The sequence below is a fragment of the Clarias gariepinus genome, chromosome 6, assembly GCF_024256425.1.
Source record: "Clarias gariepinus isolate MV-2021 ecotype Netherlands chromosome 6, CGAR_prim_01v2, whole genome shotgun sequence".
Lineage (NCBI taxonomy): Eukaryota > Metazoa > Chordata > Actinopteri > Siluriformes > Clariidae > Clarias > Clarias gariepinus.
Genome location: NC_071105.1, coordinates 19,171,128 through 19,194,457, shown reverse-complemented (window position 1 = coordinate 19,194,457; position 23,330 = coordinate 19,171,128). Strand labels below are relative to the sequence as shown.

The following is a 23,330-nucleotide window of genomic DNA, read 5'->3' as shown; positions in this document are numbered from 1 at the left end:
AATACAGAGGTGAAATATTACCATTTTCATCTTGGATAGTAGCTTATAACCAGTCTAACAACTCTGCTGAAAAATCTGGTATAGACTGACCAGCTACCAGCTACCAAAACACAGGTTGTGCAGGTCTAGCAGGTAAGACGTTTTTTCTTTTCTGTAAGTTATTTCTTTCTTTCATCTTTTAACAAATCAATGTTTTAAATGAATTAATCATTACCCTTTAATAAAGATAACTAAAATAATAATACAATCCGGCAAAACATGCTCTTTCCAGGAGAAGTAAAAAAACTAAGAGAAATGTGTAGGAGTTTACAGAAATTGACCGCGATGTCCCTTCCACCACCAAGTCTAGCTCTCTGGATAAATATTTTGTATGCTTTATATACTCTGAAAAGGTTCATTGACCATGTTTGAATCAGTGTTATTATCAGTTTATCTTGTGATAAAAGTCCATTCAGATATTACAATCATTCATTTATTCATTCATTTTCTTATCCTGTTAAGGGTCTCAGGCCGAACCTAGGAACACAGCACACAAGGCACAGGACACCAAACTTCATCCTTGCACACACACCCTGTCATACAATATAGGCGATTTGGTAACACCAGTCAGCCTTTGGACTGAGAGGGGAGATCAAGTACCCAGAAAGCATGGGGTAAACATGCAAACTCCATGCACACAGACTGGAAGCATGCTTCGAACCCCATAACACTGGAGATGCAAGGCAGCTTTAGTTCAGCCTTTATTTGTTATTTGTCATATACATAACTGCACTGTGAAATTCTTTATTATTGCACATACAGTATCCCAGGTTTTATTATTATTATTATTATTGTTAAATTATTATTATTATTATTAATAATATTTTTTTATAATACGGCACCCCAGGAGCAGGCAGGGTTAAGGGTCTTGCTCAAAGGCCCTGGGGCTCGAACCACCGACCTTCCAATCAGTAGCCCACAGCATTAACACAATCTTTACTTTCTTTCAATCTTTAATCTCTATAATTACCCACTTATTGTTTAGATACTGTGCTACCAAAAATGAATCCAACTAATAAACAGATGAACTGATTGCAAAAAAAAAAAAAAAAAAAAAAAATCTTGGGTAGCCAGAAAATGAGCACTGAGATCCTGAACATCAGCGTGTACAGTAAGTAACATCTCTATAGTATAAACAGGAAGGATGCTGTTGAGACTATATATATATATATTCAGACATTTGACCTTGTTGTTACCATTACTCTGACAACCCCCCAGAATGCCTCCACCACCTATGCGGGGGCATTAAAGGTGAAACCCTGCGCCATCTAAGCCCGCATACTGTACTGCTTGTGGAGGCGTTCACTATTCATAACCTGTCCAGTACAGTTAGCGTGGTGGTTATGACGTGTTCTTCCCTCCTCCATTGATTGGCTGCTGAGGGATTTGCACTAACCTGATTGGTCGTGCGGGCTGTCTGCCCCGCCGCAGAAATAGATTTCCACCACTCCCATTGGATCGCTGTCTCAGACGCGAGGAGGGTCTTTAAGACTTGTTAAGGTATGTACTTATGTTCCTACGAAAACTGAAGTTTTTGTTGTTTTGCACAAAACCGTGCTAAATTAATATATATATTATGCAGCAGAGGGTGTATTGTGCTGAATGCATTGTGTTCAAGCAACAGTTTTGAAGGGTTTGCACGACAAACAGTAAATGTAAAGCGAGACTGGAGTGACAGGTCTAAATAGTCAGGAAATAGTCGAGGTGCAGTAATGGTAGGAGATTGAAAAAAAAAGCAAAGAAAAAGATTTTTTTAAAAATAGCCAAAAGTGCATACATGAAACAGTCCATGCACACAGTGTTGCATGCAGAGCAGTGACCGGAATGCTTCACCCCTAAAATAACTCTCTAAATCATGTGATGCAGAGGCTAATGGAAGACATCCAACTTATTCCTCAGAAAGTTTTCCTGTGATTCGGTAAAACAGTGCAGAGAGCAAAGCGTGCCTTTAATTAAACTGTCAAGACTCTGATATTTCCATTGCTGCAGAGTGAGGCCGGCTCAACCTTTAAAAAAACTAAAACTACCCTATATAAAGACAGTATATTATCTCTACATGCAACGGGTTTCATTACTCATTCACTATTTTCATTTTCATTATTAATACCCCTATAACACGTGTCAGAATGAGATCTGATTTGGGGGTGATCATAACGCACCGTGAAGACTTTTCAAAATAAATGTCACACATTACACCTTAATAAACCTATTAAATACCGTCAAATACAAGCTCATCTTATCGATCTTTTGATCCCTACGATTTTTAAACAATGTATATAAAATGGATTTTTATAACTGTAAAGCCACAAAATAAATAAACACAAATATATACGTTTAAATACCCGGAAGTATTGCGAAGTATTTTTTCCCACGTGATGTCCAGAACCTTCTCTCCCACAGCACGTGAACACTTCTCTGATTTAAAAGTATCCACTGTACCACTCTGTGGCTCTTCTTGGCAGAAGCTGTCACTGTATGCTCGCTTTTTAAATTTCTGTCACACTATAAACCTAAATAAAAAAATTTTAAGTATTGATGTTTTCAGTTTTAAGTAAAAGGAACAATGATTTTTGAGTTTGTTGTACTCATTCATATTATGCCTAACTCATACTATTTAATAGCAATTATAATTTTTTGTTGTTGTTGCAAATCAAATAAATTGTTGTTGGTCTTTTGGCTGCTCCTGGCAACAGGTCGCTACAGCAGACCATCCAGTCCACACACAAGCGTGGCACGGGTTTCACGCCAGATGCCCTTTGTGACACAACCTTTCCATTTGATCTGGGCTTGGGACAGGCCAGGGACTTCATACAGTTGTTGGGACTCGAACCCGGGCCTTTCGCATGGCAGGCGAAAAATATCAAATTTGTTCAGCTAACTTGAACAGTGTCATTTCTACAAACACATAAATACCAAAAAGTTCTATTAATTCGAACTAATTGTAATTATTTAAGTTAACCGTACTCAATATGTTTAATTACTTTGACCATTAGGGTTTACAGTGTCAGTTTAAATTTCATATTAGAGAGAGAGAGAGAGAGAGAGAGAGAGAGAGAAACCGAAACAGATCCATTAAAATAAAAAGTCGTTAAATTCTTATGCATGTAAATATTGTGGGAATGTTAGGGGAATATATTCAAGATTTGATTCATGATTCTAAGACCTTTATTAATTACAGAGGGGCTTATGGTATGTTGTTACAGCCGAGCACTGAATGAAATGAAAGTAAAAAAGCAACCATGGCAAGAAAAAAAAACTTAAAGAAAATAGAAAATAGTTTTTAATATAAGCCAAGAACTAAGTCCTTTGTTAAAGAACAAAAAAGGAGAAATGCAATTTAAGTGACATTAAATGTGGGAGGTAATGTGTTTCAGGCTTATCTCTTTATCTTCTATTGTTCCTCGTAGTTACAGTATATACACAACATATATATACACACACACATATACATACAGTATATATATATATATATATATATATATATATATATATATATATATATATATATATATATTGAATGTAACAGTAAGTACAGTAGCTTCATCATCAACTTTTACGTCATACTATGAGCGTGCCCCAGGCGTTCCTTACCTTGACTTTACAATAAACACCAACTGCATAAATCTTTTACCTGTAATAAAACACAGGGTTTGCAAGAATGAATTATATGTCAATAAATCAACAAAGCAAAAATATGCATTTAAATCCAAATACAATATAGTACTGTATCTGTTTTTAAAAAATGGCAAAACTAACCTTCCTGTTTTGCACATTTCACCAGATTTAAGGTCTTTTGCACAAGGCTGCTGTCTTTGTGCATCTGTTCAATTACTTATCTGTCACTGACAGGAATTTCAGGTGAAACCGGAATCGATAACTTAAGCCGAAAAAGTTTTTTTTTCTAAAGCCCTACCCATCAGTTATAGGTATCTAACGCAAAATATAGGAAATCTCCCATTCAATCTATTCAGTTATACATGTATTATATTTCTCCATATTTGTATTAAAAAATTGTGGCACATTGCTGTTGTGCTTAGCACAGTGCTGTAGTGCTTAGCACTGTGCGTTCCCACCTCCAGGGTTGAGGGTTTAAGTGGGGAGTTTGGCACACTTAAACACTCCCTGTCCTCCCTATGCCTGGAAGATTTCCCATGGGGATTCCTGTTTCTTCCCACAGTTCAAAGACATTCAGAGTAGGCTAATTGGCATATCTCACTTGCCCATATTGTGTGAGAGTTGGTATGTGCGTGTTTTGAGAAGGATGGGCAGCCTTTCAGGGAATACCACGCCTAGTGCCTCGACTCCCCTGGGATAGGTTCCAGGCTTCCTGCAGCCCTTCACAGGCAAGATAAGTAGTATAGAGAATGAGTCGAGGTAGTGAGATAGATTGTCCTTCAACAGAGGAATGAAATAAAATGTAATGAGTTTATAGAAAGAGCTAAAAGGTTAAAGCTAAAAATATAAGTGATCAGCTTTAATGTAATCAGTGATATTATTATTCCAGATTGATGTCAAAACACTGCCTAACTTATTAATACAAAGAAATAACATTTTGTTAGATTGAGTATCTTATGCCTTGTTAACGCTAAGTTGTACTTCTTTCTTTATCAGCCAAATACGTCTCCGTTCAGTAATCATTAAGCGAATCACATGTGAGAAATAAAAAAATGTAGGTCGAATACAGAGGACGTTTTAGTTTAAGACGATTCAAAATTCACTTATTCCACTAGTTTTGATTTTCTAATTTGTAGAAATTTTTTAATTTTTTTTATTTTTATATATTAAGCAAGTACTTTATTAGTAGCTAGTTTTAAAGTAGATTATTAAATCTGGCACATAACTGTTCATAACATCGCTTTTACTCACCATTTTCCACTGTAGGAAACGTAAAGATATAATTAAAAAATAAGCTCTGATCAATGTAAAAATTTATTTTATTTATTTGGATTTATGTATTTACTTTAAGTCTGAATGTCTGTCATATATCTAACACTGATACTGAAACTGACACTGTGACTAAAACAATATTTTGCATATTTTTAGAAGGCATCTAAAATATGCAATAATATCCTTTGAACAGTTGATGTTCAGATATTTCTGCTAATTATGCTCTGTAAAGCCTTCGTAACGGCTCCAATCTGAGGTGCTTCTAATTGGTGATTTTTGAGGCTGGTTCAATTCAATTCAATTCAATTTTATTTGTATAGCGCTTTTAGCAATTTTCATTGCCGCAAAGCAGCTTTACATAGTCAAAAGAATTATTTAAGTTTGTATGAAATGTGAATTTGTATGAATCAAAATGGTCAGTTTGTCCCTGCTGAGCAAGCCGAGGGCGACAGTGGCAAGGAAAAACTCCCTGAGATGGTAATAGGAAGAAACCTTGAGAGGAACCAGACTCAACAGGGAACCCATCCTCATTTGGGTGAAACAGAAAGCAGTAAATGATCTGCATTTATACAGTGTGTAGGGTGGGAGGCAGTTCAGCTATAATAGCTGATGTTAATTGATGTTAATATGGAGTCCAGGTAGTTATTGAAGACCCAGGTAGACTTGTAAGAAGTTCCAGTCATGAACTATCGAACTGTCAAGTCCCCAGAGAAACAGTTGCCAACACCAGTCAAGGCCAGAACCATTTTCTAGGTAGAGAGAATCATTCCCAGACACCAGACGCATCCCAGAGAGACACACGGGGCATCCATGTGACGAGATCTTTAGCCAGAAGCGGGGCACCAGGATGGGTCAGACAGGTCCGGAGGGCAGAGGGAGTCTGGATCACTGGCAGCTCAGGAACGACATGTGTAGCTCGACAGAGAGAGAGAAAGAGTGAAAGGGGGAGACAGGAGGAGAGAGGAAAAAGAAAGAAGGGGGGAAAGAGAAGAACAGGAGAGATGGCAGTTAGGTATGGTCACAGTCACACAATGTATAATGTGAATGTATATTAACTGTAGAGTGCAAGCAGAGACTCCGGCAGGACTAACTATGACAGCATAACTAAAAGGGAGAGCCAGAAGGAAACACAAACATGAGGGCTTCCTGACATGTAAAGCAAACAATCACCTCACCGTCAGCAAACCTGAGTGATCAATGAGAGTGAGGAAGACAGCATCCAAACATACCAGTTCACCATAATACTCTACGTCCATGAGTCCCCCAGATCTGCTCCTTTACCTATGGCAAATCTATTTATAAAAATGCTTGGCTAAATAAATAGGTTTTTAGCCTGGACTTAAACACCGAGACTGTGTCTGAGTCCCAAACACTATTTGGAAGACTATTCCATAACTTTGGGGCTTTATAAGAAAAAGCTCTGCCCCCAGCTGTATTTTTCATGACAAGCAGCCTGCATCCTTTGATCGATCGAAGTAGGCGTGGCGGATCGTAAGACACTAGCATTTCGCTCAGGTACTGCGGTGCAAGACCATTTAATGCTTTATATGTCAAGAGTAGTATTTTAAAATCAATGCGAAATTTCACAGGGAGCCAATGGAGTGAAGATAAAATAGGGGTGATGTGCTCATATCTTCTGGTTCTGGTGAGGACTCACGCTGCTGCATTCTGGACTAGCTGAAGCTTATTTATGCATCTAGCTGAACAACCAGACAGTAAGGCATTACAATAGTCCAACCTAGAGGTGATAAAAGCATGAACTAGTTTTTCTGCGTCGTTTAGCGACAATAAATTTCTTATTCTGGCAATATTTCTGAGGTGAAAGAATGCTATCCTGGTAATATTATCTACATGTGCTTCAAATGAAAGGCTGGAATCAATAATCACACCAAGGTCTTTCACTGTTGCATTTGATGGAACAGAAAGGCCATCTAAAGTTACGGTGTGATCTAAAATTTTACTCCTAGCTGTATGCGGTCCTATGACTAGAACTTCTGTCTTATCCGGATTTAGCAGAAGGAAGTTAATTAGCATCCAATTTCTTATGTCCTGCACACATTGCTCAATTTTAGTAAGCTGTTTTTTCTCATCAGGTTTTGCTGAGACATATAACTGTGTATCGTCAGCATAACAATGAAAACTAATACCATGCTTACGGATTATGTTGCCCAGAGGAAGCATGTAAAGGGAAAAAAGCAGTGGACCTAAAACTGAACCCTGCGGAACGCCAAACTCCACTAGAGAACATGCAGAATAATCACCATTTAAGTCTACATACTGATAGCCTGTTCAGGCTGGTGACTAAATGAACTTCTCCTCTGCAGCAGATATAAGTTTTGGTCCTGCTTTTTTTTAGTATGGTCTTCATGAGAGCCAGTTTCATCATGGTACGTGATAGGTTTTGCAAATGCACTTGATAATATTGTTTTTGAAAGAACTATTCCAGAACAGCTGAACCTCATGCCTTAAAATAACAACTGACTGTTGCATGTGAGTGGAGTTTGCATAATCTCCTCATGCTTTCATGGTTTCTTCCAGGTACTTCAGATTCATTCCACAGTTCAAATACAGTACATGTAGGTTAGGCTAATTAGCATTCCCAATTTGACCAGAGTCTGTGAATGGCAATTAGGCATCGAGCTGTTATCTTTTTCCCTTAAGCAACAACCAAATAAACGACAGATGTTAAAAAAGTGATATTTTGTGCGTTTGAAATCTCTAATATTGTTGCAGAATAATACGATTAAATCATTAAACAGAAAAAATAATGATTTAGAAGATATGTCCAAACTTTTGACTGGTACTGCATATACTTATAAGGATGAAAGAAAGGACATGTTTTTAGTTCATTAGACTGAGAAAGGGAATATTATTAAGGATGGGTAGAATTGATGCCAGTGAGTGTAAAGAATGGTATAAATATCTTGGCTGCAAGTAGGCTAACTGTCTAGGAGGTTACAACCTTACGTATGGGGTGATATTTTTAAGGCACCTCAAGGTTCGATTCAGTTTTGATTTCCAATGATGTCACCCAGAGGAAAATCACAATTTTCAGTCCACCAATAAGCGCTTCAAAACTTAACTTGCTTGCAGATTTCTGTAGAGCAGCTTTTGGCTTTGTGTTTTTGAAAACTCTAAATGAATAAAAATGCAGCAGGATTCAGGGTATTAAATTAAATAAATTAATTACATTTATAGTTTAAAAAAGGTGTTCAACTTAAATTTTTAGTTTGACCACTTGGGACGTTCAAAATATTTTTAACATGGTAACAATAGTCATAATAAATAATATTGTCCATCAACAACGGACATTTTAGAATATTTATGCATTCAAAGGTAAAAAAAATAAATATCTATATAAATCTAAAGACTAAGAAACCATGTTCTAATTTTAGTTTCTTAATCTTATATTAAAATCCTTTTAATAAAATCTTTTGGATAAATCTTGAAAATATTGAAAAAAAAACCACACAATTAATCACATAGTTTAAAGCCAACAACCTGTCAATTAAACAAAAATCATTTGTGCATAAAGCACAAATGAAGTCAAGACATATTTTTTCAAGAGAGATTTGCAATTCATTCAAGATTTTTTTGTCCATGTGAAGAGACTCTAACACTCGTTTTTTTTTCCTCAGTGTTGCAATAGCAGTCAATTCAGTTCATATGCCATTTTTCATAGCTGCAAAATTATAACTGAGCTAACAGGTTGAACAAGAATACTCAAGTATGACGCCATCTAGTCTTTTACCTTTTTCTAAAAAATAAAGAGATCAAGGTGGGGTGCTTGACATTAATATCTCCAACCTGGCCTCTTATTTGTACTTCTCTATCAGCTGACTGATGGAAAAGGTGTATTTCAGAGCAGTTTTAGCACATATTTCTGTATGTGTTTACTTGTTTATGCTCAGCATCAGTGATTGTGGTGCATAATCTTTCTCAGAATAATATCCGGTTCAGTTTGATTCTCTATCTTTATTCAGGTTTTAGTTTGGGATCAGGATGAAGATTGCTGTGATTGGCCAGAGCCTTTTTGGGCAAGAAGTGTATAAAGAGCTGAGGAAGGAGGGCCACACTATTGTTGGGGTGTTTACCATACCTGACAAAGATGGCAAGGCTGACCCGCTAGGTGAGACTTACTTCTATTATTCTTCCCATCGTGTGTGCAGGAGCTTTTTGAGACAACTGTGCATTTGGACCCCAAATCCCCCCTGCAGTTGTTTCTAACCAAACAGTTAATGATTAAGCCCTTAAGGAGCTGGATCAGGTGTACTGAGTGTAGCTGCAGTAAAAGTTTAAAGCAGGTTGCAAAAACAACTGGGAAGAGCAGAGTTATATAATATATCATTTTGGCATGGGCGACCCAGAACTTACCTTAAAATACAGCTCTACTAAAAGACTGGAGAACTACAGATTCTTAAAATCTCACTCTGCACATAATTCACTAAAAATTAAAAGACGCATGTTTTGTAGCATACGGTAGCATTTCGGGCAAATGACAAATATGACTTTTGTCATCACCAAACTATTTGAAAGGAAATATATATTTTGTCATTATAGGAGGGTAAAATGACATCAACTAACTATTGGTAATAATAACAATACTTAATGCTGAGACGAGCTTTCCAGTTGTTAAAAATCATATCTAGCAAATGAAAGTAGCTACACAGCGGCATGATAGGAACGATTAGCAACACTGCTGCTTGTTGTACTCCACATAGTGAAATGTTTTAGGGCAATCAATTAACAGTATAAATAAAAATTAATCTTTCTCTTGATGGTAGTGATTAATCAGTGCGACAGAAATGAATAAATTTTCAGAGTTGTTCTAATATTAGAAGTGTACTATGTCAATTGTCGGCCTGTTGCTAATAGGGTTTTTGGCAAAAAGTTGTGCAGTTCCTCAAGCTGATTTGTCTCCAAATTTGTTTTGCAGTAAAAATAAATAAATAAATAAATATGACGTAAAACTGATTTGAATGTGTAATACCTCAGGAGCTGAAGCAGAAAAAGATGGTGTGGCTGTGTTTAAGTTTCCACGTTGGCGGGTTAAGGGCAAAGCCATTGATGAGGTGGTGGAACAGTATAAGGCGGTGGGAGCTGAACTCAATGTACTACCCTTCTGCTCTCAATTCATCCCGATGGAGGTGATAGACCACCCAAAGCACGGCTCCATCATCTACCACCCCTCACTGCTGCCCCGCCACAGAGGGGCCTCCGCCATTAACTGGTCAGTCTGTGCGGCAGTGTGTATGCTCATTGGCAAATAGCACTGTAAATATTATGCACTCTGCTTATTGAGAATGTGTATGCCATTATATCTATATTCAGAAGTCATTATTGCACTGTTTATAGGACCCTCATCCATGGAGACAAAAAGGGTGGGTTTACAGTGTTTTGGGCGGATGACGGACTGGACACTGGGCCGATCCTGTTGCAAAAAGAGTGTAATGTAGAGCCTGATGACACAGTAAATACCATCTATAAGCGTTTCCTGTTTCCAGAGGGAGTCAAAGGAATGGTAAGAATCAGTGTTTGTTGTTACTGCTACCGTATTTTAAATCTTTTTTTTTGTTTGTTTGTCTTCGTAAAATAAGACATGCATTACAGTGTATAGTTTTGCTACAGTTTTACCAGTACGGCAACAAAATAGTGAAACCAGAAGAATATACTTATGAGCAAAAAAATAAATAAATTATTTAATTAATTAAAAAAGATTCAAATCAGGGCTACTTGTATATACACTGCCTGGCTAAAAAGTTGCCATTTTGGAAGGGTGAAATTGTTGGCCAGCATCAAGCTAAGAAAACAATGAAGGAGATAAAACTTCTAGAATTGGGGACTCACTAACACATTATTAAACCCTGAAAGGATAGTCCTGAACTATTAATTTTATGGTGGAAATGTGATCATAAGAGATGAAAAATGAATCATAAAAGATGAGACCACTTAAACACTTAAAGTTGCATTTTAAAAATGTCAGTAGAAATCACAGCTATGTTTACTATTGAAAGTAAGAGCATTTCCATACACAGAGAGATGTACCTGTCAGGGTAAGAAAGGAAGCACTGTACAAGCCTCTGGAGACAGTGGTACAGTATGATCTGTGGTTGCTTCAGTTGGTCAGGCTTAGCTTAGAAATGTTATGTGGCAAAAAAATGAAATCAGCTGATGACCTAAGGCATGCTGTATGGACGGAATAGATATCCCATCAATGGATTTAATGGTCCCCAATGGCTCGGGCATATTCTTGGATTTGGATTGTGGTACTTTGGTAAAGATTGGTACTTGGAGCATGAGAAATCTTTATTTAGACATGAATTTAAATTTAAAATATATCTGTCACATACACAAACATCCACAGTAAGACATGCACTGAAATGCTTAGTAGAAGTGGCCGCCACATTGCATGCTGCATCAAAAGCTAAAGGCAGTTAAACAGGATTGTAGTGTGTCCAATTATTGGGACACGGTCAAGTAGTGTATACTGTTATTAATAGCAATTTATTGTGATTAGTGCATAGTTTACAGCAGGCATTGCACTAACATACAGTCTTGCTCTTGCAGCTTTTTTTTAAAGTTATCTTATTTGTGACTTGTGTGTGTCTTAAGGTGGAAGCAGTGAAGTTAATCGCAGAAGGTAAAGCTTCTAAAATTAAGCAGCCAGAGGAAGGAGCAACGTATGAGTGCATTCAGAAAAAGGACAACGCGAAGGTGGGCATTGTGAACGAATCCTTTCTAAATTATATGGAACATACTCTTCAAAAAAGAAACCAATGTGTGTGTGTGTGTTGGTATTTACTTGTGTGTAGATTGATTGGAACCAGCCTGCAGAAGCCATTCATAACTGGATCAGAGGGAATGATAAGGTTCCTGGAGCTTGGGCAGAGGTTGATGGAAAGGTTTGTCAGGTCACACACACGTTTTTATGGTTTTATTGAGCCACACTTTAGTAGTAATATCCCAGAAATTTCTTTTTAAACTTGACTTTGTCCATCATGTGTTACATAAAAAAATACAGCATAGTAGAATATCTTGCTAAATAAAGACACCACCGACACTCCAACCAAAAATCAATTATTTGTATTCTGCTTAAAATATGAGTAATGGTTAGTTAGCAGGATTGTCGTTTACTCTCTTTCACCTTATAGAATGTGACATTCTATGGATCAACATTAGTGGACAAAGCATCCACAGCTAAAGGCCAAGCTTTGGAGATCCCTGGAGCCAGTCAGCCAGGTCTGGTCAGTAAGAACGGCCTGATCCTGTTTGGCAACGATGGCAAGGCGGTAAGAACACGCAGAGAAACGCTAGTTACATTTAAAATAGTGTAGTTTGTTCAAAATGATTCAAAAGGATGTTTCTCACATTCAAGGTGTCATTTATAAAGACTGTTTGATTTCTTTTAAAGCAACATACACATTATTTGGAAAATTAACATCATAAATATTCCATAAATATGCTTTAAAATGCAACCTCAGTTAGAAAATGGCTAAATGCGCATCTGTCTAAAAGCACAATTTAGCGCTATTATTTCTGCTTATCAGTCCGTAATAAAGTTGCACTCACCATATTGACTGCAACGAGTCCACTACATGAGCTGGGCTTTTTTCTCTTTGTGTTTTAGCTCACAAAATCAGGCAGAGAGAAGGGGAAGAAATAGTGATTGTAGTTAGAAACCATCAGAGAAGGAAAAAACTGAGAGAAATAAACAAAGTACTGAATTGAGAATCTCATTCTTGCATCTCATTCTTTTTGAGAAAGAATGAGATGCAAAACTGAAGACGGAGTTAAAGAAGGCGGATGCCTTTTGCAGTAAGGCACATTGAGCTTTGCACAGTCATGCACTCATCATGTATGAATATGTTGTGTGTATCTGTATATATGCAGCTGCTGGTAAAGAACCTGCAGTTTGATGATGGGAAGATGATTGCAGCTTCTCAGTATTTCAAAGCTGCATCCAGCACTGCAGTGGAGCTCACAGAGGAGGAGAAGAGCTTTGCTGAGCAGATGAGGGTGAGACACTGAAATGCTGTACAGATACTCATTTCTCATGTGTGCAAAAATAATTGACTGGCACTTCATTCGGAAAAGCTGATTAAAGAGATTGTACTGCAGTATACAGTATATCTTATTGTATGCAGTATATCTCAGAACTACTGCATAAAAGCAATCTCCCACTTGACATTGTATCGTTTTGCTGAATATAGCACGGTCCTGCCTACGACAGGAATGCTATATCTAGCAGCACAGTATCTAGCAGTACAGAAACTCCCTCTTGTGTGATATTGATCACATCTCTTGTACATCAGCTTCTGCATTCTAATTATACCCTTTCATGCTCCACATTATATACTGTATTAACATGATCTTTAATCAGTAATACGTGTTATCAAGCACCCCTATCAGAATAGAAATATGATAGATGTCTGATACCTGGATAAAATATAATATAATTAACCAACATAGGCTTGCAACATTCAGTTTGTTTTGAAGTACAGATGTGATGATATACTGTATGGAGGTTGAGCAAACCGGTGCTTATCTGTTTGTTTGTGTGTGTGTTCAACCAGGTTGTCTGGACGAGCATTTTGACAAATGTTGAGAAAATTGATGACTCTACTGACTTCTTTAAGTCCGGTGCTGCCTCTATGGATGTTGTCAGGTAATATATAGCGCTGTCCTCCGGGTGTGTTACGCCGCCCCAACGGTGCGTGAGCGAGTGGGTTAAAAAGATGCGGTCGGCTGGCGTAACGTGGTTCGGAGGGAACATGTGATAGTCTTCGGCCCTCCCGACTGAGTGGTAGTAGTAGCCTTAATGTGGGAGCCCCCTAGAGACGGGGGGAGGGGGGGATGGTTGGGGGATTGGACACGACTAAATTAGGGAGAAAATTGGTTGTTAATACCTAATATTTCCCACTTTTCCATCTGAATAAACTTTTCTCTTTGTTTACTTATCTGTTTCCCTCGTGCAGACTGGTGGAGGAGGTAAAGTTGAGGGCGAGTCAGCTACAGCTACAGAACGAGGATGTTTACATGGCTACGACGTTTCAGGAGTTCATCCAGATGTGTGTGAGAAAGCTGAGAGGAGAAGATGCTGAGGAAGAACTAGCTGTGGACCATGTGAGGCTTTTACATCACTTTAGAGATGTTTAAAACACAGATTAAACACACTCATGTTTTCATATTATGCTAAATTTCATTTTTTTTTTATGAAAGCCACACTCTGAAATGTTCTACTTAAAACATTCTGTTGCAGGTGGAGATGAATATCAACAACATGACTATTAAAATGCCACACCAGCTCTTTATAAATGGAGAGTTTGTGGATGCTGAAGGAGAAAAAACCTACAAGACCATTAACCCCACAACTGCACAGGTACAGTAGAGTGTGGAGATGTTCTGTGGTTTATTAAAGGTCTTCAGCAGAAGAGCAGAGCATATGGCTATAAACAGCTAATAAAAGGCCTTTGACCTTTGTCTATTTTGACATTATAGACAATGCTCAATGTCCAAGTCCATAGCTTTTCAGCCACCAATTCTATATTTTAAATCGATACTATATGTATGGAAATGATCTTACTCTTTTGTACTTCCACTCAGCATATTCTTTATTTCTCTTTAACATGCTCCTCTCTTTTTTTCTGTCTCTCTCCTGCTTATTCTCTGTAGCCGATCTGTGATGTATCGCTAGCTCAGATTTCAGATGTTGAGAAAGCTGTGGCAGCCGCCAAAGATGCATTTGAGAATGGCGAGTGGGGCAAAATGAACCCCAGAGACAGAGGCAGACTTATGTTCAAGTAAGAAAATTTCTCAATTAAAATGAGTCTTTCTTGCAAAGCATAAAATCCATGAATGCATTCTAATCTCAGTGTTAACTGCGAGTGATATGGTAGTTGACGAAACCAAATACTCAAATAGAGAAACAATTTATAATGTTTGTGTCTGTGTGATACAAATTTATGTGTGTTTTTCTACTCCAGATTGGCAGATCTGATGGAACAGCATCAGGAGGAGTTGGCCACAATCGAAGCCATAGACTCTGGAGCTGTTTACACACTGGCCCTGAAAACCCATGTTGGAATGTCCATTCAGACATTTAGATACTTTGCTGGCTGGTGTGACAAGATCCAGGTGTGTGTGTTTCATTTAAATCTTGTATGGGTGCCTTAGCCATAACTGAACACAAAATTACAAGATTTTCTTTGGCCATGTGCACCATAATTTTAATAGATTTCAGGGGCTACCCATATGTAAAATTAAATATTTATTTTTTTGGCAGCAACATGCATAATCAGCATACAGCACATTTCAGTGTGCTGCTTTCTGAGAAATGAAGGCTTTCACTGAGCCACCTCTTCATCAAGTTTCAGAAAAACAAAAACTGTATTTATCCTCATAATTGTATTTAGGCATTTATTTTCCTAAAGCAGAAGCCTAATGAATCAGCTCTGCACTGGTTCTATTGAAATCACAAAATTAAATTAATGTGCTTGTTTCGATACATTTGCATTTGTTTTAATATGTTATTGTTCCTATAGTTACTCAGTATTTCACAGGGACCTGTATGGATGCACACTTTATATAAATTAAGTTTAATAATGCACAGATTAAATGCCAAAAAATGCCTGGTCATCAACTAGAATGCTGTTTTCTGTTAGGAGACCTTTAGTCTCCAGTGTGAAGCTGTTCTTTTTTTTTTGACCATGTGTCAAAGTGCATTTTCGACTGCTTTATTAACCATAAGAGAAACAGAGAAGCAATTATTTAAAACTGTTCTAACACAAGTGATAATAAAAACACATTTGCCTATGTTTGCAACAATAACTATATGAGAATAAAAAAGTTTTTCTTTAATGACTAAAAATAATGGTATTATGGGAGAAAAAAAACTTCAGGAGGTGTTGCTATAGGATAATAGCACATTATTAAAAAACTGTTCTATAAGAGCACTAGCTATTTAAGCAATATTACACAAGAGGGAGTACTGTACTGCTGGCATCACAGCCATGCTATATCCAGCAAGACAGCACCATGTCGAGTGTGATTTAGCTTTAATACAGCAGTTTTGCAGTTTTATACTGTACAGTTAGTTCCGATTGAGTAATCTGATTGAATCAGAGGCATTCCAGGATTGGTCATAATGGATGATAACATCACTGGGACATTTAACTATATGTATTACTCTGGTGTTTTACAGTTGAGACCTGTCAGTCGTAGCCTCTGCAGCTAAAGAGAGAAAGCAAAAATGCACATCTTGCAAGAAAACATCATAACAATAACATAATCGCATTAGTCTGCTTAATAATTGCTGTTAGCATGTAGTTATTCCTGTCTGCCACTGGTTTGGTGTCTTAGTACTAAAGTTTTTTTTTTTTTCTCTATTTGTAACCATCTTGCTTATTCCTCTGTAGGGTTGCACTATTCCAATCAATCAAGCCCGGCCCAATCGCAACCTCACCTTTACTAAGAAAGAGCCAATAGGGTGAAGCCCCTCTATTTCACTATTCTTCATTTGTGCTGCATTATAGAAAACATGTATACAGTAGAAGCTTTAACAATTAGATCGCTAAATTGTGTTTGTGTTTAGAGTGTGTGGTATTGTGATTCCATGGAACTATCCTCTAATGATGCTGGCCTGGAAAACCGCAGCTTGTCTGGCAGCTGGAAACACTGTGGTACTGAAACCAGCACAGGTGAGGAGCTCATGGTGGCCTGTGAAATCAAACCACTTTACTTCATGTGTTTTTTAACAGCTGATATCTGTATGTCAAAACTTGTTAAAGATATGTCTTGTTTGATGGATTTGTGTCTGTTGAACTCTAGGTGACCCCTTTGACTGCTGTGAAGTTTGCAGAATTGAGTGCAAGGGCAGGCTTCCCTAAAGGAGTGATCAACATCCTGCCTGGATCAGGTATGCGTCATGCTGCTTCTAGAGCAGTTCTAGACAGGTAGTGAGTTTTTGTTATTAATTTGACATGCTTATTTAAGGAGAAACAACCACCACCCATTCAAAAAAAGTTATAATCAGCCCCTAGAAATAGTGTAAAATGTAGTGGGACTGTTAAATGGTTTTCACTAGTTTTATGGCCTTGAGATTTTAAAAGACAAGTCTCATAGACTAACAAAAAACTAAACCTGCGCTTATTGTTTGTCCTCAGGAATTTAGAGCTTCAGACAAAGACACTTGGATGAGCTAAGGGACTTTATATATCATGATAAGCTATTATATAATACACTTGTATTCCGATTATAACCGCAATTCATAATTATATAATATTCTTGCTGCCAGATCTTATTTTAAGCCAGTTAAAGTGTATCAGGCTTGGTTTTTTACACTGGACTTTGGTCTGTACATGGTGATTTATGCTGTTTGCTATGATTATCTACTGTATTTACTGTACGCAGGCCTCAAGGCCTGGACCTATTGATGTTATGGATCATTATATGAAATTTTTGATTTTTTCATTTCATATCAAACATATATTTAAGTCTAACAATAGAATATATAACCAGACCATGGTAACCACACCTCTAAGCTTTTTCCCTGGGGTTATGTGAAGTCATTTTTTACAAGAAATGTTTCAGAATTATAAAAGTTCTGAAATTTTTAATGTTCTTGAAATCAGAGTACACACAAGTTCTGTGAAGTGAGAGGCCATCAGTTAAAGCATTTGTTGTAATTTATACTTTAAAATGAATGTTTTCTTTATGGATCCAGATGTTTGAGCCACCCGTATGGTGGACAAGCATTCAGAGTAACTCCTGAATGGATCACATATTAACTAAGCTGTGGCCGGAGTTTGAGCGGCTACAGTGGGCACGTCTGTGCAACGCCTCTCCCCACCCACAATCTTAACCCACTTGATTTGATAGTATATGTCAACACACATCGTGTTACGTACAACTGCAAGTCATGTTTGTTTTTGCTATCACTGAGCAGTGTTTTTCAGTTACGGTTTGGTAATAAGTTTGCATGACTTGGGTCATTTATGAACCTCGGTTGTTGCCATTAGTTGCACAATTTGTCATTCAGTATTGATATTTTTTAGGCCAGCTACAGAATTGGGAGTCATGTATATTGTATTGTACAATATATTGCATGTATTCTAAATGTAAATGATTTGTAATTAAAGAATGTGTCTCAATATGAATATGCATGTTTCAGGTGCTCTAGTTGGTCAGCGTTTGTCAGACCACCCTGACGTGCGCAAACTGGGCTTCACTGGTTCCACTGAGATCGGCAAACAGATCATGAAGAGGTCAGTGAACCCTGACCTTCAGCAAAAAATAACACGGCTCACATTGCTAAGCTTATGATTTTGTGTGTTTGTGTGTGTTTGTGTCTTGCAGCTGTGCGATCAGTAATGTGAAGAAGGTTTCTCTGGAGCTGGGTGGGAAATCTCCTCTGATTATATTTAGTGACTGTGACCTGGACAAAGCAGTCAGAATGGTCAGAGTGCCTCTTTACATTTATCATCTATGAGATTGGTTAAAAGGAGTTATGTTTTTTGGAAAGAACAAAAAGTTGAACAAAAGTCATAACACATTCATTATATTTTGTCCTGTATAGGGGATGAGTTCAGTATTCTTTAATAAGGGGGAGAACTGCATCGCTGCGGGTAGACTGTTTGTGGAAGAATCCCTGCATGATACGTTTGTCCAAAGAGTGGTAAGATACAGTAGAAGTGTTTTTTAATGTGTTACACAATTTATGTTGTAGGATCAGCTCTAGAATTATTAAGTTAGGTTGTTGATTTGTCATGAATTGACCTTAAATACAAACTCGTTTAACCTTGAAAAGTGTACAGTGAGAAATCACTATTTAAACATTTCATTCAGGAACATCACAGACTGTCAGTTTACAGTATGAATCAATTAGTGAGTAGTGTCGGAATATCTCCTATGCAGAAAAATCTTAATTTAGCACATATCTAATTTTTATTTTATCTGATTGATTGAATTATTGATTGATTGGCTGTTTAACATAATTCAAACTCCAATAATATTCCCAGGTTGCCAGGCATACTATATCAGTGTACAGAGATCCCATGGATGCTCGATCAGATTGAGATCTGGGGAATTTGGAGGCCAAGTCAACAACCTTGAACACTTGGTCTACTAAGCCCCATACATAATGTAGCAAGCTGTGATGCACTAAGTGTTCTATTATATTTCTATCATAGCCAGCATTAACTTTAACTCTTTTTTTTTTTTTTTATTAAATGAGCAACTTGTGCTACATTAGCTTTACTGTGGGATCGGATTGGACAGGCTGGCCTTTGCTCCCCACAGGCGTAGATGAGCCTTGGGTGCCCATGATCCTGTCACCAGTTTACTGGTACATAATTGATAATCAGTGTTAATGATATGTCGTGGTAATCTTGTGGCTGATTGGGGTACATGTTCTGAATTGTGTTCTAGGCAATTTATTCACACTTAAAAATCACAATGCCTTAAAGCAAATTTCCTTTTAGGGCTTTGCTTTGAGTAGCTAAAACAATATACATTTGGAACAAATCTGGTGCAAGTTGAGGCTCCCCACTGTCTTAGAGATTCAGTGATGTGTGTTTTAAATCAGGTTAAGCTGCAGATTGCTATATGTTTATAGGTTGAAGAGGTGAAGAAGATGAAGATTGGTGATCCTCTAGATCGCTCCACTGATCACGGCCCCCAGAACCACAAAGCTCATTTGGACAAACTGGTGGAGTACTGTGAGAGAGGAGTGAAAGAGGGAGCTACACTTGTATGTGGCGGGAAACAAGTCAACCGGCCAGGTAAAGAGTGTATGAAAGTGTATGAAAGTGTTTGAGTAAGTGAGTCTCATACCAATCACAGGCAATTATACAACATATGGGAAATGTCCATTTGCCCCAGTTCAGTGTCCTACATGTCCACCCCAAGCCAAAACTATTTATTGTTAAATATTATTTGAGGCATAAATACAGTATGGTAAACACAGCAGAGCCAGGAGGAAAACCCAGGAGATTTTTTATTCAGGCTTAAGTCACTGGCACTGTTTGCACAATTTTCTTTTATAGATACAGCTGTTTTCCTGCCTTTTATTAAACAGTCAGTCTGAAATCCTGATGCAATCCAATTATTCAACTGCACATTTTCCATGGTTTTTGTAAGACTGACTTGTATTTAGTGTAGGACTAGGTCTGCTCCGGTATTTTGTCTATTCTGCTACCAAACTTCACTTTCATTCAGATAGAATATGCACAGCAGGACCATAGAATGTGTTTTATTAGTCACTAAGACCAAGCTGGCACCCCAAACAGACTGAATAGGAGAATGAATAGGTGAGATCCATTTGTTTCTTAAAATTGCCAACAAAGAAATCGGCCAATAGCCTTTGGTAAAATACATGTATTTTATACATACAGTACAATGCAAAAGTCTTGAGCCACCCATCATTCCTTCATACTGCATTCCGCTTCCAAAGAGCCAAACTTTCTTGCATTTTTAATGTATTCTTGAAGAATAGATCTCTAGGCTCTAAGTTTTTCCCTCTCATTTTTAGTCTAGTCCGTTTACCTGACCAGTCTCGAAACAGGTACAGATGATGAGAGGTGATCAGACCAGTGATTAGTATACCAGTGATGCTGAATGCCAATTTGTATTTTTTAAAAATAATTTATTACAATTTAATATGAAGAAATGAAGGGAAGACTTTTGCATAGTACTGTACAGGTACATGTACAAGCTGATCTGCGGCTATGTTGTGTTAAAGTGTTAATGCTGACAGCTCTAATCAGTTACACGATTATCTTCTGTAGTGTAGTTGTTCTGGGCCAATTCTGATAGACTATCTACTTCAGATGTCCTCAAAGATGAAATTCAAGTCCTGTTTTATAATATTTCTGTTGTTTAAAGCCATCTTGGATCTAAAATAAAAATATATTATATAAGAAAAATTGCCTGTGGATCCAGACTTTTGGACCACCCTAAATAGTCTTGTCTTTCATGTCCAATGCCAGCAGAGGTCTTCATGTCATACAGAAGAGATCAGGTCACAGTGGTCTTTTAGATCAATTTTAAATAACTTTTGTGGGTTTGGCACTAACATAAAGAAATGTTTGGACTTTTTACTTCCTTTAGGTTTTTTCTTCGAGCCCACTGTGTTCACTGATGTGCAGGACCACATGTATATCGCTATTGAGGAGTCGTTCGGCCCTGTAATGATCATCTCCAGATTCCAGGAAGGGTAAGTACTAATCATAAAAGCTCTCATCTTTCCACCGTGGACTGGATCTCTAATAAATCTCTTTCCCTTTCAGTGATATAGATGGGGTGCTGCAAAGAGCCAATGCTACAGAATATGGCTTGGCATCAGGAGTGTTCACAAGGGACATCAGTAAGGCTCTGTATGTAAGTGAGAAGCTTCAAGCTGGAACTGTCTTTGTCAACACTTACAACAAGACAGACGTGGCCGTTCCCTTCGGTGGTTTCAAGCAGTCTGGTTTCGGCAAAGATCTGGGTAAGGCTGACATGGGTGTCCATGTGTTTGCATTTGACAAAGATGAACGAATTAGTACTGTATGTACAGTATCTGTTCTGCTACGATCTCATAAAATTACGCTATCTCTGTTTCTTTTTACTTCCCAACAGGTCAAGAGGCACTTAATGAATATTTGAAGACAAAATCAGTAACAATTGAGTACTGATTCGTCTAGATCACATCAGTTAACATTAAATAAATAACATCAGTAAATTGTAATAGTGACCTTAAATATTTGCACCGCAAATTTTTCTGGTTTTGAACTGATAAACAGTGTTGACTTAAGATAAAATCAGTAGCTATTTAAAATAATATTACACCTGAGTTTAAATGAAACCTTTTGTATGTTTCCTTTCACTTATTTTAATACTGATTCAAACATCATTTAATTAAATGATTTAATTTAAATTTACACCCGAAAAGAGAAGATTCACATATGTATATCACAAATTTTTTTATTAATGTTGTAGATTTTTATAATATATAAATATCATTGCTGTTAGCAGAGTGACCTCGCACCTCCAGAGTCAAGGGTTCAAGTCCAGTCTAGCCTGTATAGGATAAGAGGTGTAGATAGTGAGTGAATGAGTAATTACCATTGCGATTTGAAAATGCAATGATGTATTTCTGTCATAGCCCACACTGAAATAAATTAAATTTAATATTTTCTCAGATTTGTTTGTGTGCTGATTTTAAGATCATTATTGTTTTAATTGTTGCTAATACAATAACAACAATATAGATATAACAGATATAGCAATATATAGGCAATATAGAGGCGGCAAATAATAAAGTACCGTACTTTTTTTTTGAATGTTTTCATGTACTTGTATTTCCATGTGACATTTTTTACTTCTGCTCACTACGTTCTTTGCATAGGCATAAGTGTTAATATGGTTACTATATCACACTATATTATGTTTAAGCTACACTCCACATACAGTAGGAAGGGCGGGAACAAAACAATTCCATCAGACAAAGCTGTGCAAGTTTACAGAAATGACTGGCAGGTCATTATAAAAGCATAATTGGTTACCCTAGGCAACAATCCACCTGGTCTCTGGGTCATGAAAATAAGCAAAAAGGAATATTTAAAAAATGCAGTGAGTGTTGTTTTGAGCTTACAGATAGGCGATGGCTTTACACAATATTACATATAAACATTTTTTTTATGTTTTCTTATAGGTCTTATATTTTTCCATAAAACATTTAATATTTTAATAAATAATATACCTAATATAATATAAACTGATCATATTAATTAATTCAAATTTGCTGAACCCTTTCTCTGAGGAAATGTATGGATTTTTAAGGCAACAAATGCAACAACAACAAAAAAAAACTTGTTTAAATGGGCTATGTTGTCTTAATTTTGAAACCTGAGAAACCAGACCATCAGCTGTTCAGTTCTGAAACTGTACGTCTTTGCCTCTGTCATTTTTATCTTCTTTTCTTCCTCAATTTACAATGTACAGTATGTTTATGTGTCTAATTTTAACCATTCAAGACGTGTTTGGTCATCAATGAAGTATTCATTAGGGGCTGCAGTAATTTCTGACAGTGAGTTTGGAAGAGTTCTTTTTCTTTCTTTCTTTCTTTCTTTCTTTCTTTTATAACCAGACACTTAATCAATCAATCAGTCAATCAATTAATGGTTATATTAGCATAAGTAGAAGAATAATAGGTTGTTTCTTTAAATAGTTATGAGGAGAAAAATTACTTATCTACAGTATGATTCTTATTATTCTTCTTATTATTTATTTACTTATTTATTTATTTATTTTGCTCATCCTCTTTAAGCGTGCTTAATACTGTACATTTAGGTGTTATCCAGGTATTTGTTGGTTATCGTTTACATCTGTAAGCTCTGGTTTATAAATCATGCCAAAAAGACTATTGA

General features: G+C 37.0%; 1 protein-coding gene across 1 annotated transcript; it reads left to right on the top strand.

The window, feature by feature from the left end:
- The first annotated feature begins 1,401 nt into the window (after nt 1–1,401).
- On the top strand, nt 1,402–22,102 carry aldh1l1 (aldehyde dehydrogenase 1 family, member L1). The gene is made up of 23 exons (XM_053498811.1): nt 1,402–1,539; nt 8,910–9,055; nt 9,922–10,156; nt 10,282–10,447; nt 11,539–11,640; nt 11,739–11,828; nt 12,078–12,215; nt 12,817–12,942; nt 13,500–13,591; nt 13,902–14,049; nt 14,186–14,305; nt 14,599–14,726; nt 14,910–15,060; nt 16,341–16,411; nt 16,517–16,622; nt 16,753–16,840; nt 18,095–18,188; nt 18,280–18,379; nt 18,500–18,598; nt 19,538–19,703; nt 21,031–21,136; nt 21,210–21,409; nt 21,541–22,102. The coding sequence occupies exons 2-23, from the start codon at nt 8,929–8,931 to the stop codon at nt 21,594–21,596; spliced, it is 2,709 nt and encodes a 902-aa protein (XP_053354786.1). The 5' UTR covers nt 1,402–1,539; nt 8,910–8,928; the 3' UTR covers nt 21,597–22,102.
- The last annotated feature ends 1,228 nt before the right edge of the window (nt 22,103–23,330 follow it).